Here is a 21,194-nt window from a genome sequence, read left to right as displayed (position 1 = left end):
ATTCAGCAACACTTAATAGATAATCTCCTTTCTTTTCTTAATAGAGTTGGTAAAACTTACTACTAGAACTATTAAAAGCACATTGTCCCTAACTCCATTCCCACTCCACCTCCAAAAGAAGAAAAAGTGGAGCTAACACGACTCCTTATGTAGTATTACACCTCCAACTCATATCAGCCTTGGCAGGAGGAAATCTTTCAAATGCCAAACTTAATTCCCAGTGTCAAGCATCTGTGGTACTTGTACAGATTTTTTTTAACACTACTAATCTTTACATAGAAATCTTTCTAAAAATATATGTGTTTAATCCTCTTTTATGCTATTTCATCTCCTTTTTAACCACATTTATGCTAAGTAGTAGTAGTTAAATGTCTCAAAAGCAATAAGATAAAGCAAAGAATCCATGGGTATCATGTATAACCTAGTAATTAATTAGCTCAATGAGCTTCTATGAGAAAAGTTACTACACACACTGCTCCTGAAATGAGTATTCTATACTAAACGCAAACACTTTATTTACTACTGATGCCTAGAAAAAGATAGTTTCTTACTGTAGAAGGTTACTACTCTGAGAGTTAAATCCTAAACTACTAAAGGAATTAAAGCAGCAATGGGCAATAATATTTTCCAAAGGCCACACCAGATAAAACTTAGAAGGCTCTATAAATAATTATATAAACTTTATTTAAGCCTAGACAGATTGAGTTTTTTAAAAGGCAATTTTCAGTTTTCAAGTTATACTTTAATTCCCACTACTCTAAGTTTTTGTTAATTTTCAATTCCTTTCCCATTCTAATTGAAGCAAATTTTTAATCTAAAATACTGTAATATACCCCAAAAAGTTACGGATTAATAGAGCCACACTGTGGAAGCATACTGTCAAATTCATAACAGTCTGGTTTAAAGGTCATAATATTAGGATCATAGCAAGTCATCTATTATAAGAATTAATAAATGGGATCTCTTACCTGGCTAAATAATTCCAACATTTCCATTTGTGTTAATGCTTGTGTCCATGAACTTAATATGTAACTCTGGTGTATAAAATTAATACTGGTGTGTAAACATGCTAATCAAATCATATGTCAAGAGAAAAAAAGAATCCATAGGGAATTAATAATGTATTATGAATGTACTACGGAAGCAGCAAATATTTACTGACAACAATGTGGTAAACTCTAATACTGAGTAGCACTGAAATGATAAAGGCTTTTTACCTTGTAGGACATTCATCTTTTTTGTCAATACATATTGTCTGTCCACGTATATACCATTCACCATCATAATACAATCTTCCCTCTTCAGATCTAGCACTGTGCAGGTGTTTTTCCAGTTTCACAGGTGCTAAAGGGATTAGTTCAAAAACTGTTATATTAATAAGACATTGTCAGAAGAAAAGTGTAGAACATTAAGTATTAACACCAACCCACGCATATATGTGAAAAAACACTAAAAATATTTCTTAGATAACAAACCTAAATCTAATAAAAACAAGAGAATTTCATTTCTTACATTTTTATATAATTCACTCAGTTTTAAATATACCTATTTAATAAAGCTAAACAATATATAATAAATCAATTAACTAGACAAGTGTAAGAAGGAGAAGCAAATATATTCTCAATTACTAGTGCCAACTTTAAGTGAGATTTAAAATCTGAATTGTCATATTTCTACTGAAAACTATATTTTTCATATTTTCTCCCCTGCAGCTGACACTTCCAAAAAAGCAAAGTTTAATATATATTCCAAGAGTCCCCCAGGACTTTGATTCTAAAAAGGAAATGTCCTCAAGTAGAACTTCCATTTTGAAATCCTAGAAATGGTTTGAGATTCACCAGATAAACTCATGCAGAGAAAAAAAATGTTCTTTATAGAAACACACTGTCAAAAGCATACCATGAAATACACACCTCTGCATCATTCAAATGTCACCACCTCAGAAAGGTCTTCCCCAACCACTCTAACCACTCCTCAGTTAATCTTCATCACAGCTTTATATTTCCTTCATAGCAATTATTACAATTTGTCAGTATCTGTTAGTTATCTATTTACATATACATTATTATTCTGCTTCCCCCCAAGGAAGTTCTAGGAGGTCCATCTGTTGCACAATTGTACTCCCAGAACCTCAAATAGTGCCTCCTATATAGAAGGTGTTCAATAAGTATTCACTCATTCATTCGTTCAACAAATGTTTTCTGAGCACTGCGACTAAAAGAGAGATGTTTCTGACCTTTGTGGAGCTTACGATTCTCTCAGGAGGCAGGTAAACATGTAAACAATCAATAAAAAGTTACAAATTGTGTTAAGTGCCATGAAGAAAACAAATAGTACACATGCTAAAGATAACATACAGGGGTCGGGGAGGAGACCCACTCAACGGTGTAGTGAGACTCTTAAAGGAATCCATGACTCAAAAACGTTCAGAATATAAGTAGTTACCCTTCCACCTAATTCCCAAGGGAAGCAGTTTAGTACAATATTGCTAACAATTTCCTGACATCATATAATGTTTAAAAGAATCCTTGGGTTAAATATAAAATAGAAATTGATCTCTTATAGATTATCTGTTGGGATATGACTCTTCGTATTTAAAACATGTTTTATTTAAAATTCTAGCTTCATTGTTCTTAGGATTAGGAAACCTCATATATAGTAAAAGTAGGCAGAAACAAGAAAGTTATCCTAGACAATAATGCCCATCACTACTTTGGCAGTGATTTCAGACTTTCCAAAGAATTGTGAAAGTATAATTTGATATAAATTTTACTAAGGCATATCAGAATGTGTAAATCTTAGTGGTGTGTAAATTTTCTTGATGAATCCCACTGCCAGCACTCTAATCTCTCGCCTAGAAAACACAGGCACAGAAGAAATTTTGCCCACAATTCCAGAGGATTCACAGGCTCCCTGAAGCCATCCACGGACTCCTAAAACCTCCCCTATAGAATTACTGAACCCATAAAAAACACTAAGTACATACTTTTAAAATTACTGATCCATTATTAGCAATTGAAATGTAGTTGAAACACTAAAAGAAGAAATACATTCCATTCAGAAATCTTGAAATTTTTACATGAGACAAAGACTCCAGAAAAATTCCTCATAATTCTGGGGACAGTGTTCACTGATGAAATGAAACCAGTGATAGGGGACTGACTTAAAAAGTCTCCATAGCAAAGATTTCTGAACTCAGACTAAAGGACTTACGTTCTGTTTTCACTCTGTGTGGACCCAGTGTAGCCATTGCCTTAGTTTAAAAAAAAAAGAAGAAGAAGAAGAAAGATGTCTGAGTTCATAGGCAAAGTATATTTTAGTTTCTATTTAATATATACAACACTACTGATAAGCTCAATAACAAACACAGTGAAATATGATCTTTAGTTGCTTCAATAAATTGGTAATGTCTAAGACCATAGGAATATATAAAAAGAATAACAATTTCTCCTAGAGGTGTTGTCAATATCCAAAATAATCTCAAATTCTCAACTAAGAAGCTTAGAAAAATTTAATAAGAAAATAAGTGTCCACTTTCAAACAAGCACAGAAAATCCTATAATGCTTGAATGTTTAAAGACAGAATGCAAGACATAATAAGGGTTCAAATATTCACTTTCGTTTATTCAACAAATATTTATTGAGTGTATTCCATGAGCCATTATCAGGCTAAGAACTAGGCACAGAATGGTAATTTATTATTATTTTGGGGTAACCTAAATAAACGCTTTTCTGCACTTTTGCATAAATTATTAATTACATTATCACAGGAAAATACAGTCAAACAGCTGACATGCATCTCTTAAGATACTCTTGCAGGGACTTCCCTGCTGGCTCAGTGGTAAGAATCCTCCTGCCAATGCAGGGGACACAGGTTTGAGCCCTGGTCTGGGAAGATCCCACATGCCGCGGAGCACCTAAGCCCGTGCACCACAACTACTGAGCCCGCATGCCACAACTACTGAAGCCCGTGCGCCTAGAGCCCATGCTCCGCAACAAGAGAAGCCAATACAGTGAGAAGCTCGTGCACTGCAACGAAGAGTAGCCCCCTGCTCGCCATAACTAGGGAAAGCCCACACGCAGCAACGAGCACCTAACGCAGCCAAAAATAAATATAAACAAACAAATAAATAAATAAATTTATTTTTAAAACTTTTGCAATCCACTATTATCTGTATTAGTATTAACTGTCTTAGAGAGACTGTTGCAAAGTAATGCATATTTACAATAATATTTTGATGTATTAGTGAAAAATCATAGAATCTTAAAAAGTAGACTATAAAAAATATACTTGCATTCCATTGCTCTTTAATCATACCTTCCTTATTGTTGTCCAGTCTTCAAGAATATCAAGATCTTGTAGCATATAAACTATATATGGACGTTGAAAAGTCAAGGTCAATTTAGCTGCAAGAATTTCACATTTTGAATTATACTTCCCAACTTCTGTTTTTCAGAGAATGGAACAATGACTTCTGGACAAAAACCTTCAGCATGCTGAATTCTGACTTCAAATTATTCTTCAAAAAACTTAGTACCAGGATAAATAAGTTCCAGTACTTCAGATGTTATAACCATATTCCCTTAGTCCTATGGTATCAAGGATAGCAAGATACACCACCAACCTAATCACTGGTTTGAGGTGGGGGGAAAAAGGCAGTAGCAAGGGGAGGGTACCAAAGGGAATGCCAAGATTGAACGCACATATTAATTTAAAGACACTCCACTTTCAGAGACATTAAAAATGTTAAAAAGTACACATAGAATTAAGCAATCATGCTACATACTAAACAGCTGCTTCATATCAAAGCCCTTGTGATCTACAAAGCCATATTAATTTTCAGTTGGGATCGTGACTAAATTTCTACTCCTTCCCTACTCCTCTTAATCTAAACTATACCCTTCTGCCTTCAATCAGTTTTATAAAGCATCTTTTGCTTATTACAGGATCATGCAAATAAAGACAATGTATACTAACAAAAGTTACAAAGATATGTACAATGCAAAAATGTACATTAAAACAAAACAAAACAAAAAAACCCAGAAAATTTGAAAAAGGATATCTGAAACCACAACTGGCTTCTTTTTGTCAGGACTGAAAGGGTCCTTCCTCTTTTTTCTTGACTGAAGCTCATCGTTCCACAGCTCTGGCAAGTAAATAAAAATTAAGTATTAGCTGATTTCTAGAGATCAAAGGAGGAAAAAAAGACTATATAATCTCATAGTAGCAAAATTCATTGGTGTCTATGTTTATATACTGTATATACGTGTATACTATACATATATATATGACTGTATATAATTTCATGAGCAGTTATATATTTTGAATTTTCCTCTGCTTTTATTAGAGCAAAATTCAACTTGGCACTTAGTGACTAATAACTGATAAATATATATCAGGCACTTTGTTAAATATACATAGTATGAATGGTCTTGACTAATCCTCAAAGCTACCTCTGAGGCAGATAGTCTCATTACTTCAATTATAGGAGGAGACTGATTTAGAAAAGCTAAAGTAACTGTCACCCATGGTCACCCAACTACAAGTAATGCAGCATTAGAGCTCAGCTTGTCCACTCTGCCTACTCCATACCAGAGAAATAGAATTTATAACAAGTAAAATAATACATATGCAAGAACGATAGGATAATCCAGTAAATCTTCCATCCAGTGTAGAAAGCCTTTCCACAGTGCCTCTGAAAAAGCCATTTCACTTTGGACTGATCTAATGAGTAGTAAGTATTTCCTTTTCCTGAGACAAAAATCTGCCTCCCTGGAAAGTCCATCCATTTGTCCTAGTTTGTGTGGGACCAAAGAGAAAAGGGTTTTATTCCTTCTTCCACATGACAGTCTTTCAAGGCTTAGAGGAAAGAACATATACTACAGCTGTCTTCCAATACTATTCTATGTTATAATAATATTCTTACTATTCTTGTAGTATACTATCTTATGCCTATAGTTCCTGTCTCACTTCTATTTTGTTCCCTTTCATGTGCTCCATTTTCTACGTCTTTCTGAAGTGTGAGTCCAAATCAAAGCAACGATCACAATCATAACAAATTCTTTAGCAGTCTTGCCCCTTCCTCTCTCATTAGGACACTTCATTTACATAACATATGTACAGGAGACTACATACAGCGAGACACCTCAGTAAACCAAAGGTTTAGTGTCACTTAAACATGACAGTCACAGCATTCACCTCACCTGAGGTAATATCAATGCTGTGCCTGTCCTCTTCAAGCCTTCTTATCTTCTCCTCTAGTTCACTCTGCACTGTATCATATAACAAAAGCTTTTCACTCTGAAAAAAAAAAAGCAGATCACACATAAGTAGAAAGAACAAATCAGTCTATCTTAACTAAGAGTACCAAATAACTCACTCTTAAAGTATTTTAACATATGGCGCTTTTGTTTAATTTCAACTTAAAAATTTCAATGATAAAATGTCAAATATATGAATAAACTAACACTAGAAAATATAGAATCTAAATATAGGGAGAACTATATACAATCAAATTGTTTAAGAACATCTAAATTTATACGTGATAAATAAAGAGGCAAATATTTACTTTATAAAAAAACTCATAGTAAGCTCCCACGGCCCCTTTTAAATATAAGTAGGTCCCACCTGTACCACAATGGAGACCTTGTCCTATAAAGTATATCATTATAAAATGGATCATTTTTTCTCATCAGAACAATTCCAAGTTAATATTGCAGAATCATATTAAAATAGACTAATATATCACCAGGAGAAAAATTCAAATCTAAATTTTACAATTATTTTAAACAATTCAATTATAGTCAAAATCCTAAAATTACAGATTAATTATATCCAAATCTTTCAACAAAACTACAGAAAGATTAAATCATTTGCTAAGAGACAAGACTGTTCACTAGTAAGTCAGACTAGAATTCAGGTCTACTAGTTCTAGCCCACTGTATCCCTTATTTTAAAAGCCATAGAATGCACATCAGTATAATATATAGATTTACTATATAAAAAGCTATGACAGATTCCCACCCACCCACCACATGCTTATCTCTAGTAAGGATATTAGCCTATTGGGCCAGATATGGCTAGATATGACTGTCTCATAGAGGCCGCTGGAATGCAGTTAGTTATGATTTCTTGTAGATGGCATAAGCCATGCCCATTTTCAGCATTCCCAGTGTCAGTTATGAAGTCCTCTCTTTTGGGTTTGAAATTTAGAGTCTACACATGCTTGAAGGTTCTCCTGAGTGGTAGAGAAAAGATGGCTTTTGTCAGGTTGAAGCAATCCAGGAGCTAGAGAGAAAGCAAAGCTGAAGAAGACTAAAACTAGATCTCATATGAAAAATTACCTCATTACATGCTACTCTCTATGCTTACTTCCTTTTACTTACCCCTCTGCCTTTGGTAAAGTCTTACAGATATTCTAGCCTTATCTACATTGTATTACAAGAATTGGGAAATGTTATGTAGCAGAGAAAAAGGGAGAGCAGGCTGTGGCCACAGTCAAGATCGTGTGACAGCTATAAATAGAGCCGGATTCTCCAACCAAAGATGACTCCGAATGCTAAGCAGGAGTGATAAAGCTTTTGCTTTTAAGAATATTTCAGGGCTTCCCTGGTGGCGCAGTGGTTGAGAGTCCACCTGCCGATGCAGGGGACACGGGTTTGTGCCCCTGTCCGGGAAGATCCCACATGCTGCAGAGCGGCTAGGCCTGTGAGCCATGGCCATTGAGCCCGCGCGTCCGGAGCCTGTGCTCCGCAACTGGAGAGGCCACAACGGTGAGAGGCCCGCGTACCGCAAAAAAAAAAAAAAAAAAAAAAAAAAAAAAAAAAAAAGAATATTTCAATTTAAAAAACACTTTTAAGTAAAAATAAAAATTAACATTAAAAAAAAAGAATATGGAAGTTTAACTGCTGCATTCTCTTTGCTTTCCATTGATAAATTTGCCCTAGGCCAAGCAGAAATTCTAAAATAAACCTACCAATCATTCTTTATAATTTTTTTAAAAAAGCCACAATGGGACTAAAATGTTTGAAGCTTTGAAGGCATCTCTAAAAATATAATAGGTATATTTTAAAGTATACAAATAGAAGTGCCTTGAACCTATCCTCACTGTTATTTCTTTGATCTTCTCTCCCTTATCCCCAACCCCTCAACAACTTTCCCTGAGAAGGAAAGTCATAATGAAGCAGCTAAAAGATACCTAGAAAAGAAAGAGGCATCCAAACTCCCTTGTTTTGGTGCCTGTAGAGGCTTCTATAGTCAATAGGTAACTTAGCTTTTTTAAAGTATTACTAATTATAATTACATGTTTGGCTTCAAAATCTCACAACCCTCCAACCTCCACACCTATTAGTGAACCTGCTCACTGAGCCCTTTCGCAGGCTGACACCTATGCTCCTTCTCATCAGGGCAATGCCAGGGAGCCCCAGGAAAGTGGCTCCAAGGTTCCGTGTTTGTACTCGTCTCCCCCTGGCCTGGGTTCAGAACCAACTCCCTTTCAGCAGTTCCATGACTTAGGCACCTCACAGTTCCCAACCTGGAATGGAGTCCTCGGAGATTTTCAAAGACTAGCATTACCAGAGAGCAAACCATATTAAAAAGCTACAATCATTTCTTTTAAAAGTGGGATGCACTGGAATGAAAAGATAAGCAGAACAGAATTTAAAAGCCAAGAAATAGACCCATTGGTTATGGGAAATTTTATGAAAAAGGTGACTTTTCAAATCATTTGGAAACCTGATGACAATAAATGACAACAGAAAAATAAGTTTAACTATGTAGAGAAAAACTCAGGTTCTTTGCCTCATGTTATACAAAAAAATTAATGGACTAAAGAATTAAATTTACAAAATGAAATCTAAAAGAACTAAAGGAAAGGGACTTCCCTGGTAGTCCAAGGGTAAAGAATCCGTCTTCTAATGCAGGGGACGTGGGTTCAATCCCTGGTCAGGGAACTAACATCCCACATGCCATGGGGCAACTAAGCCCACGGGCCACAACGACTGAGCTCCCGTGCCTCGATGAGAGAGCCCACGTGCCACAAACTACAGAGCCCATGCACTCTGGAATCCGCGCACCACAACTAGAGAGAGAAGACCCACCCGCCACAACGAGAGAAGCCCGTACGCTGCAACGAAGAGCCAGCGCAGCACGACAAAAAGATCCTGCATGCCTCAAGGAAGATCCCGTGTGCCACAACTAAGACCTGACGCAGCCAAAAAATAAATAAAGAGGGGCTTCCCTGGTGGCGCAGTGGTTGAGAGTCCGCCTGCCAATGCAGGGGACACGGGTTTGTGCCCCGGTCCGGGAAGATTCCACATGCCGTGGAGCGGCTGGGCCCGTGAGCCATGGCCGCTGAGCCTGCGTGCCCGGAGCCTGTGTTCCGCAGCAGGAGAGGCCACAACAGTGAGAGGCCCGCGTACCACAAAAAATAAAGAAAGAAAGAAAAAAAATCAACTTCAAAAGAACTAAAGGAGGGCTTCCCTGGTGGTGCAGTGGTTGAGTGTCCGCCTGCCGATGAAGGGGACACGGGTTCGTGCCCCTGTCCGGGAAGATCCCACATGCCGCTAAGTGGCTCGGCCTGTGAGCCATGTCCGCTGAGCCTGCACGTCCGGAGCCTGTGCTCCACAACGGGAGAGGCCACAACAGTGAGAGGCCCGCATACTGCAAAAAAAAAAAAAAAAAAAAAAAAAGAACTAAAGGAAAGATGGTGACTCTTTATTTGATGTTCGGGTGAAAGAAGTCTTTCAAAGCACAAAAATTAGATGGACAAGTTATTTTTTAAAACTATGCACAAAGAAATTAAAAACACATTAAAAAGCAAACAAAAGTAAGAGGAAGGCAATAAAAAAATATTTACAACATAACAAAGCCCTAATAACCATAAGATGGAATTAAACAAGCATGGATAAATCAGTAAGAAAAATCTAAATACTATCCATACTCACTGCCAAAATTGGCCAAAAAGAGAGACAGAAAACACAACTGCAAATTAAAATGTGCATTATGTGATATTATTTTTCACTTGGCAAAGTTGTTTCATTCTTTTCAAGTATAATAAACAATGCCAACTGATACTGAGAATATAAACCAACTCAACAATTTGGAAAGTAATTTAGAAACAAGTATTGAGGACTTTACTGATTGTATCCTTTGATCTAGTAATTACACTGAAGATTCCATCCTAAGGAAATAACAACCTCGACCAATGCTGTATGGAAAAGGATGCTCACAACAGCAAAACTTGTAATGCCTAAAACTAGGAACAAAGTAAAATCCAATAATAGAGTACTGGCTACATAAATTATTGTACATCCATACTACTACTCTGCAGACACCAAAAATTCAGAATTCAAAAAGTAGGGAGAAACTGCTAGAGTAAGATTACAAATGAACCCAGATCATAAACTCTCTCTTCCCTAAGACATAATGAAATAAACAAAAATATGTACAAAATAAATCAACAAACCACACTTGTAGTTATCAAACAAAGGAAGGGGCACAATGTCATGCCATACTTTCTGAATGTGGTGACTAAACTGAGACAGAACCCCAAGACCTGCATTATGTACACTACACACATGCGTGCACTTCATAAAGAAAGAATATGAGAGAAGGGGGAATATTCTGAAAAGTCTGAGTTATACTTCCAAATCTAGAAAGAAATGAAGGAGGGTCTGGATGGGGGAAGATACATGAAAAGCCCTAGAGACAGAAAGCCCTCTTCATCATGGTAGGCTCACCAGTGAGAAGAAAACTTCCACAGCTCAGCAGCTGACAAGCTCTGCACACAGGCAGATTGTATTGACTCACTCTTAAATATGAATGATGGCCAAAGGTGACTAGTTATTGGTGAAAAGCATCGAAATGAAAGACATAGAGACAAACAAAAAAGAAGTATGAAGAAACAGACACAAGCCAAGACACAGAAAAAAATTTCAAAGCAACTACATTTAATACCCAAAGAGGAAAGCGATTACACCCATAAGGAAAGAACAGGAGTTAGAAAAAATATTTAAAAATGAGTAATCAGAGGGCGTAAGTGCTCTTGGAAATTAAATACATAATAGAAATAAAATATTTAGTAAAAGGAGTGGATGAGAAAGTTGAATATGCTCTAAAAAAGAATAAAGTAAGAATGAAGGGAGGGAGGGGTAGGGACTTCCCTGGTTGCACAGTGGTTAGGAATCTGCCTGCCAATGCAGCGGACACCGGTTCAAGCCCTGGTCTGGGAAGATCCCACATGCCGTGGAGCAACTAAGCCCATGTGCCACAACTACTGAGCTCACGTGCCACAACTACTGAAGCCCGCACACCTAGAGCCCGTGCTCCGCAACAAGATAAGACACGCAATGAGCAGCCCGCACACTGCAACGAAGAGTAGCCCCCGCTCGCCACAACTAGAGAAAGCCCACACACAGTAACGAAGATCCAATGCAGCCAAAAATAAATAAATTTTTTAAAAAAATGAAGGGAGAGGGGTGGAGGGAGGGAGGCACAATAAAAATATATAAGATCTATATAATATGTAATAATTATATGAAATATAAGAAAATTCAAAGATCAATCTTGGAGGTCCAGCAGCCAACCAATAAGAGTTTCAAAAAGAGAAAACAGAAAATAATGGAGAAGAACAATATAAGAAACTTCCCAGAACTAAAGATATGAGTTTCCTGATTTAAAGGTTTCTTTGAGTATTCATAATGAATGAAAAGAGACACACACCAAGGCACATCATCTTGCTGTTCCACAGCACCAAGGATAAAGAAAAATAGGTATTCAGGAAGAAAACAGGTCACGTACAAAGGATCAGGAATCAAAATAAGAGGCTTCTCACAAGCAATACTGGGATCTAGAAGGCAATGGAAAAATGCCTTTAAAATTCTGAGGAAACATGATTACTTACCATCTAGAATTCCATACTCTGAATTGTGAGTTAAGATGCTTTTGGACATGAAAGATGTAGGGTTTTTAAAACATGTCCAATAAATGCTTGACATGTCTCCCTTCAAAAGGTAGAGTCTAATTCCTCTCCCTTGAATGTGGGTAGGACTTAGTGACTCATCTCTAATGAACAGAATGTGACAGAAATCCAAGTTATTAAAAATGCTGTCACTTCTGTCTTGCTCCCGTGACCCGTTCACTCTGGGAAAAGCCAGTCACCAGGTCATGGGGGCCCTCAGTCAGCCTGTGGAGAGGCCCATGGGACTAAGTCTTCCAACCAACAACCAGCAGCAGCTTGCCAGCCTCGGAAGTCAGTCACTTGGGAAGCAGATCCTACAGCCCCCCCTCAAGCCTTCAGACAACTGCTTCCCTGGCTGACCTCTTCACTGCAACTTCATGTGATTCCCTGAGTCGGAACCTCCCAACTAAGTTGCTCCCAAATTCCTGACAATAGAGACTGCGAAATAATAAATGTTGATTATTGTTTTAAGCGACTAAATTTTGGAGTAATTTATTACAAAGCAATAGATAACCAATACAAGAGGTTTCAAACAACTAACTTCTGTACACTTTTTCCCAAGAAGCTACTCTATGAAACTGAAAAAAGAAAACAAGATCTAGCAGGAAAGATGTAAAGGGAATTTCCAGGGTGATGGTGAAGAGATACCCCTGAAGACAGAGATGCAGCTGGCCTAGAAAGCATCTGAAGGATGTAGCAGGAAGGAACAGGTGAACAAGGGATCCGGGGTGGAGAAGTTGCTCCCAGGAGGGAGGACTCCAGAAGTAAATGGGTCTCATGGATTACCTGATGCATTTGATCACGCGGAAAATGGCATTGGGGGTTTTCATAAATCTGCTGGAGTCTCTGGGAAGAATTGGTAAATAAGAGAAAACTAACAAACAATAAATGAAGCAATTAGTTCCAAGGTTAAAAAAATAGTTGTACAAAAAGGGAAGTTTAAGCAAAGTATAACTCTTGGATCAGTAAACAATATTTATAGTTACAATAAGAACAAAAATTGTGACACAACAATATTAGAAGAATGAGATCATTAGAAGAATGAGGGGAACTATTATGGAATCCTCAGCTTTCATAATAGGAAACCAAAAGGTAATATCTAAAACTGATATTATTTAGAAATATGAGGGTAAACTCCAGAAGCAGTAGATAAAAGATTTTGATAGACAATTGCTGCTGGGATGTAAAATATGGAGATGGGAGAGGGACTGCTGTTTTTCATTATAAGCCTGTGCCTTCAGAAATATGTACACACATTACCCAGTAAAAACTGATTTTTAAAAGGGTATTTAGGGAGGGGGAACTGGATGAAGACAATCAAAAGGTACAAACTTCCAGTTATAAGATAAACAAGTACTAGGGATGTGATGTACAACATGATTAATATAATGAACACTGCTGTATGTTATATATGAAAGCTGTTAAGAGAGCAAATCCTAAGAGTTCTCATCTCGAGGAAAAATATTTTTTTCTCTTTCTTTAATTTTGTATCTATATGAGATGATGAATGTCCATTAAATTTATTATGATGATCATTTCACGATGTATGTAAATTAAATCATTATGCTGTACACTTTAAACTTACACAGTGCTATGTCAATTATATCTCAATAAAACTAGAAGAAAATTTTTTAATTTTTCAAAATAAAAAATAAAACACAAAATGACCCCCCCAAAAAAGTATTTAGAGCCATAAGGAAATGCTCATGAAATGCTGCTTATAAAAAAGTTAGGATACAAAATAGTATACATAGAGTCATATCAGCTATGTGAAAAACAATTATACAAACACACGTACTTAGTAACAGTAATTACTTATGCTTGGTAGATTATGGTTGCTTTTATTTTCTTCTTTAGACTTACTTCTCAAGTTTTCTCAATAGACAGTTATTAATGTTACAATCAGAAAACAAAAAATAATTAAATGAATAGACAACCAAAAAAATCAGAGCTCTGAAGAGCTCTCACCAATCTTCTCAAGAACTGAAATCCTAACCCTGAACCCTAAGGGCCTGGCTGAGACCTTGCTACCACCTGCTGTCGCATCTGAAAACTCATTTGCAGCTCTGTGGGGAGGCTTAAATGAGATAACCTAAATAAAGCATCTCCACCCATCTTAGTGCCTGGCACATTGTTGTATTCTATAAATATGATTTTCTCCCTTAATTTGACACAAACCATCTGCTGCCTGATTGTCTGTGTGGTTTTTGGCACACTCCCTATGTGCATACCTGTGTGAACCTGTCTAGTCTCTGGTCTCGGCCCCTCCTTTCTATCTGCTGCTAATCAAACTTTTATTTTGACAACTGTCAGTGTGTCTTCCTTCTTCCCACTTCCCTTGCCTCTCAGGTTATTTCTATATGAGTCAAATGTAGAACTAAGGAACAAGCAGATACAAAGCCCTGAACAACAAGTTCAGATTTAATGGTAAACTGCAAGAATGACGAGAAAGATCAAAGGATTTCAATCCTGGTCTGCTGCTTATTAATTGTGTGACCCCCAAGCAAACTATTTAACCTCTCTGAGCCTTAGTTAACCCATTTATAAAAATCAAGATAATTCCTATGCTATAAAGTTGTTGTAAGTGTTAAAATGAGAGAATGAATGTAAAACACATAACACTCTAAATGTAAGTTCCCATTCAACCTTTATTTCCTTTCCTTGAACTACTAGTGAGTATTTTTAGATTAATTATATAATTAAACAGAGTAATTATAATATTAATTATGTATTAAACATATAAAACAGCAAGCCATAACTAAACCACAAGATATTTAGGTAAATATTTAGCATCTCTATGGAGAAGGGAGGACTTTCAAAGATGAAAAAAGATGGAAGAGAAAGAATATCAATGTAATTGTCTAAGTAAAAAACATTACTTGAAGATATATTATTGACTTTTATTTATGGCAATATAGTAGACTAGATATCCACAAAAAACAAAACAAAATAAAACTCCCACCACACCTAGACAGACATTCTAGATAAAAAACCACAAAACTCTTTTTTAAAGGTATAGCTAATCCCTTAAGAAAATAAGAGATTACCCCCAAGGACCAAATATAAACAAGGAGCTAGAAACCAGCATGCTAACCTGATATTAAAGCTGGGATTTTCCAAAATATAGCAGAGGGAGGAACACTCCCAAACTCATTCTACGAGGCCACCATCACCCTGATACCAAAACCAGACAAAAATGTCACAAAGAAAGAAAACTACAAGCCAACAGCACTGATGAACATAGATGCAACAATCCTCAACAAAATACCAGCAAACAGAATTCGACAGCAAATTAAAAGGATCATACACCATGATCAAGTGGGGTTTATTCCAGGAATGCAAGGATTCTTCAATATATGCAAATAAATCAATCAATGTGATACACCATATTAACAAATTGAAGGAGAAAAACCATATGATCATCTCAATAGATGCAGAGAAAGCTTTTGACAAAATTGTACACCCATATATGATAAAAACCCTGCAGAAAGTAGGCACAGAGGGAACTTTCCTCAACATAATAAAGGCCATATACGACAAACACACAGCCAACATCGTCCTCAATGGTGAAAAACTGAAATCATTTCCACTAAGATCAGGAACAATACAAGGTTGCCCACTCTCACCACTATTATTCAACACAGTTTTGGAAATCCTAGCCACAGAAATCAGAGAAGAAAAAGAAATAAAAGGAATCCAAATCGGAAAAGAAGTAAAGCTGTCACTATTTGCAGATGACATGATACTATACATAGAGAATCCTAAAGATGCTACCAGAAAACTACTAGAGCTAATCAATGAATTTGGTAAAGTAGCAGGATACAAAATTAATGCACAGAAATCTCTGGCATTCCTGTACACTAATGATGAAAAATCTGAAAATGAAATTAAGAAAACACTCCCATTTACCACTGCAACAAAACGAATAAAATATCTAGGAATAAACTTACCTAAGGAGACAAAAGACCTGTATGCATAAAATTATAAGCCACTGATGAAAGAAATTAAAGATGATACAAACAGATGGAGAGATATACCACGTTTTTCGATTGGAAGAATCAACATTGTGAAAAGGACTCTACTACCCAAATCAATCTATAGATTCAATGCAATCCCTATCAAACTGCCACTGGCATTTTTCACAGAACTAGAACAAAAAATTTCACAATTTGTATGGAAACACAGAAGACCCCGAATAGCCAAAGCAATCTTGAGAATGAAAAACGGAGCTGGAGGAATCAGGCTCCCTGACTTCAGACTATACTACAAAGCTACAGTAATCAAGACAGTATGGGGCTTCCCTGGTGGCGCAGTGGTTGAGAGTCCGCCTGCCGATGCATGGGACACGGGTTCGTGCCCCGGTCCGGGAAGATCCCACATGCCACGGAGCAGCTGGGCCCATGAGCCATGGCCGCTGAACCTGCGCGTCCGGAGCCTGTGCTCTGCAACGGGAGAGGCCACAACAGTGAGAGGCCCACGTACCACACACACACACACACAAAAAGACAGTATGGTACTGGCACAAAAACAGAAATATAGATCAATTGAATAGGATAGAAAGCCCAGAGATAAACCCACGCACATACGGTCACCTTATCTTTGATAAAGGAGGCAAGAATATACAGTGGAGAAAAGACAGCCTCTTCAATAAGTGGTGCAGGGAAAACTGGACAGGTACATGTAAAAGTATGATTAGAACACTCCCTAACACCATACACAAAAATAAACTCAAAGTGGATTAAAGACCTAAATGTAAAGCCAGACACTATCAAACTCTTAGAGAAAAACATAGGCAGAAAACTCTATGGCATAAATCACAGCAAGATCCTTTTTGACCCACTCTTAGAGAAACGGAAATAAAAACAAAAATAAACATATGGGACCCAATGAAACTTAAAAGCTTTTGCACAGCAAAGGAAACCATAAACAAGACCAAAAGACAACCCTCAGAATGGGAGAAAATATTTGCAAATAAAACAACTGACAAAGGATTCATCTCCAAAATTTATAAGCAGCTCATGCAGCTCAATATCAAAAAAAACAAACAATCCAATCCAAAAATGGGCAGAAGACCTAAATAGACATTTCTCCAAAGAAGGTATACAGATTGCCAACAAACACATGAAAGAATGCTCAACATCATTATTCATTAGAGAAATGCAAATCAAAACTACAATGAGGTATCACCTCACACCGGTCAGAATGGCTATCATCAAAAAATCTAGAAACAATAAATGCTCGAGAGGGTGTGGAGAAAAGGGAACCCTCTTGCACTGTTGGTGGGAAAGTAAACTGATACAGCCACTATGGAGAACAGTATGGAGGTTCCTTAAAAAACTACAAATAGAACTACCATACGACCCAGCAATCCCACTACTGGGCATACACCCTGAGAAAACCATAATTCAAAAAGAGTCATATACCAAAATGTTCACTGCAGCCCTATTTACAATAGCCAGGACATGGAAGCAACCTAAGTGGCCATCAACAGGTGAATGGATAAAGATGTGGCACATATATACAATGGAATATTACTCAGCCATAAAAAGAAATGAAATTGAGTTATTTGTAGTGAGGTGGATGGACCTACAGTCTGTCACACAGAGTGAAGTAAGTCAGAAAGAGAAAAACAAATACCGTATGCTAACACATATATATGGAATCTAAGAAAGAAAAAAAAAAGGTCATGAAGAACCTAGGGGCAAGATGGGAATAAAGACACAGACCTACTAGAGAATGGACTTGAGAATATGGGAAGGGGGAAGGGTAAGCTGTGACAAAGTGAGAGAGTGGCATGGACATATATACACTACCAAACGTAAAATAGATAGCTAGTGGGAAGCAGCCGCATAGCACAGGGAGATCATCTCGGTGCTTTGTGACCACCTAGAGGGGTTGGATAGGGAGGGTGGGAGGGAGGGAGACTCAAGAGGGAAGAGATATGGGAAGATATGTATATATATAACTGATTCACTTTGTTATAAAGCAGAAACTAACACACCACTTTAAAGCAATTATACTCCAATAAAGATGTTTAAAAATAAATAAATAAATAAATAAATAAAAATAAAGCTGGAGTTTCCTTGAGGGTATTTGCTGGTTATTGAATGGAGAGGCATCACTTTTAGTGGCTATTTGGTTAAAAGAGAAAGATCTGGGGGGGAACTGGGATCCCTGCATGGTCCTGAAGGGTTACTACCTTTAGTGAAAAGGGCGACTGAAAAAATCCACCTGAGAGAAATCTATCTGTCTCAGCCTAGGCAATAAGTGGGGAAAAAAGTTTTCCCTGAAAATATGTCATCTTGGGCCTGATTTCTACACCTTTGGGATTCAAATATAGACCCCTGCATCTTCCAGAAAATCCAAAGGCAGAAAGCAGTCATGTGGTGCTGGCATACCAGGATGCCTGGCTGAAACAACTCAGCAGAAATAAAAGCAGATACAATCTGAAGAGCTACAGCCTCTGTCCAAGGCTCACATAATTGCTACCAATAAAACCTCCAGAATCATGAAATAAGGAAATGAGGTGTGAGGTTTGGCAGAAATAAAAAACAGCAGAATTAGGCTCTGAAGAATGTCAGATAATGACTTACTGAATAAAAGTATGAATTAATTATTGCAATATGAAAAACCGAATAAGGCCTTACAGATGACTAATCACAGTTCCAGAAGACAGAAGGAAAGAAAATGGAAGACAGACAATACCAGAAAAGTTAACAGCTGAGAAATTTCCAGAATTAACAGAGAACAAATTCTGAGATTCAGAAAGCACAACAAATCCAAGTCAGGAGAGAAAAATAATCTCTATGGAGACACACAGTAGAGAAATTGAAGAACAACAAAGAGAAGAGTTTTTGCAGCCAGTGAAGGGAAGGAAAAAAGTTATCTACAAATGACTATAGCCTTCTAGCACAGACTATGGAAAGTAAGATCCTAAAAACATTAACAGGAAATAACTGTCATCCTGGAATGTTATAACCCCCTAAACTCTCCTTCCACAATTTTTATAAATAAAGCTATTTTTGAACAAATAAAAACTGAGTTTACCACTAACAGACTCTCAGTGAAGGAATGCCTAGGATGTTCTTCAACAAGCAGAAAACAGACCTGCAAGGAAGGGTTGCAACTCGAAAACAGTGAACAAGAAACTAGTAGAATGTGGATAAACCTAAAAAGAACTAAATTTACGATATCAAAATAACGTCTCATCTAAAGTATGAAAAACAAGATGGAACTAAAATAGTAAACAACTATACCTTGCAATTTGAGAGGGAGTAACTGGAGTTAGAGTTCTAAGGTCCTTTATAGGAGTTCTAAGGAGGAGGATAGAGTTATTAATTAATATTTAGATTCTACTAATGTAGGTATGCATGCTAAAAATTTAAGGTAAGCATTAAAATATAGAAATGGAAGGTATGGAGGTAATCATTAAAATAGAAATAGAGGGTGTAACTTTATGATGTAATTTTAAAACTCAATAAATCACACATATCTCCCAAAAAAGGTCAGGAAAGAATAAAAAAAGGATAAAGCAGAACAAACTGAAAACACAAAACAGGTTGGAATTAAATATCAAAATAATCACCATCAATATAATTGGACTAAATTTATCAGTTAAAAGACAGAGATTGTTAAAATAGATTTTATTTTAAATCAAGGCTTATGCTATTTATGAGTAATACACCCAAAATACAAGGTCAGAAAAAAGTGAGAGAAAAAAAAAAGGATGAAAAAACCTTTTATCAGGAAAATTCCAAGCCAAATAAAACAAGGGTAGCTGTTTTAGCTGTTTTAACTGTCAGACAAAATAGACTTTAAGGCAAAAATCACTGTTACAGAGATAGAAGGGTATAAAAAAAGGATAAAATGTTATATTTATTAAAAAATAAAAATTCTAAAATATGTGAGTCTGCTAATACAGACTCTCCCTCTCTCTCTCTCTCTCTCTCTCTCTCTCTCTCTATATATATATATATATATATATAAAGCAAAAACTGATAGAATGAAAGAGATATGAAAAATTAAAAATCCCATTTACAAGAGTATCAAAAATAATAGAATACTTAGGAATAAACTGAAGTGAAAGACTTGTATACTGACAACGTAAAATGTTGATGAAAGAAATTAAAGAAAACACAAATAACTGGAAAGCCCATGTTCATGGATTGAAAGACTTAATATTGTTATTAAGATATAATATTGTTATTAAAACTTAATATTGTTAAAATGTCCATACTACCCAAAGCAATTTACAAATTCAATGTAACCTCTATCAAAATTCCAATGACTTTTTTTTTACAGAAATAGAAAAAACAATCCTAAAATTCATATGGAAACACAAAGGACCCCAAACAGCCAAAACAATCTTAAGAAAGAACAAAGCTGGAGGCCTCACATTTCCTAATTTTAAAATATATTACAAAGCTATTATAATTTTAAAAATATAGTAGTGGCATAAACATTCAGACGAATGGAACAGAATAAAGAGCCCTGAAATAAACCCATGCATATATGGTCAACTGAACTTCAATAACGGTACCAAGACTACATAATGGGGAAAGGATAGATCTTCAACAAATGGTGTTGGGAAAACTGGAAAGCCACATGCAAAAGAATAAAACTTGACCCTTATCTTACACCATACACAAAAATCAACTCAAAATGGATTAAAGATTTAAATGTAGGACCTGAAACTATAAAACCAATAGAAGAAAATAAGGAGGATAAGCTTTATGACATTGGTCTTGGCAATGATTTATTGGATATGACACCAAAAGCACAAACAAGACAACAAAAACAAAAAGATAAGTGGGACTACATCAAAAAAAAAAAAAGCTTCTGCACAGCAAAGGAACAACTAGAGTGAAAAAGCAACCTAACAGAATGGGAGAAAATATTTGCAAATCATGTATCTAATAGGGGGTTAACATCCAAAATATGTAAGGAACTCGATTTAAAAAATGGGCAAAGGATTTGAATAGACATTTCTGCAAAAAGAACATACAAGTGGCTGATAGGTACATGAAAAGATGCTCAACATTACTAATCATAAAAAAATGCAGAAGCGGGAGGCGGGCGCGGAGCGCGGGCGCGGGCCCGTTACATGTGCTGGGAGTGCGGGGCTGCGCTCATGTGCGCTCGTCGCCGCCTCCGACGCGCCTTTGAGTCAGCAAGTCCGCAGCCTGCCTGTCCACCGGCCCGCCGGTCCTGCTGTGCCAGGCTCTGCCCGGAGGT

General features: G+C 36.7%; 1 protein-coding gene across 1 annotated transcript in view; it reads right to left on the bottom strand.

The window, feature by feature from the left end:
• Positions 1 to 21,194, bottom strand: part of BRMS1L (BRMS1 like transcriptional repressor) — a 46,181-nt gene that overhangs the window by 1,971 nt on the left and 23,016 nt on the right. Inside the window, exons 5-9 of the mRNA XM_082619230.1 lie at positions 6,205 to 6,301; positions 5,064 to 5,147; positions 4,319 to 4,383; positions 3,214 to 3,253; positions 1,218 to 1,344 (exon numbers count right to left, since the gene is read on the bottom strand). Coding sequence (XP_082475356.1) covers positions 1,218 to 1,344; positions 3,214 to 3,253; positions 4,319 to 4,383; positions 5,064 to 5,147; positions 6,205 to 6,301 — 413 coding nt within the window. The remainder of the gene's footprint in view (positions 1 to 1,217; positions 1,345 to 3,213; positions 3,254 to 4,318; positions 4,384 to 5,063; positions 5,148 to 6,204; positions 6,302 to 21,194) is intronic.

The sequence above is a fragment of the Mesoplodon mirus genome (genome assembly GCF_964341445.2).
Source record: "Mesoplodon mirus genome assembly, chromosome: 4".
In the NCBI taxonomy this organism is placed as follows: domain Eukaryota; kingdom Metazoa; phylum Chordata; class Mammalia; order Artiodactyla; family Ziphiidae; genus Mesoplodon; species Mesoplodon mirus.
This window is presented reverse-complemented; position numbering and strand designations above follow the sequence as displayed.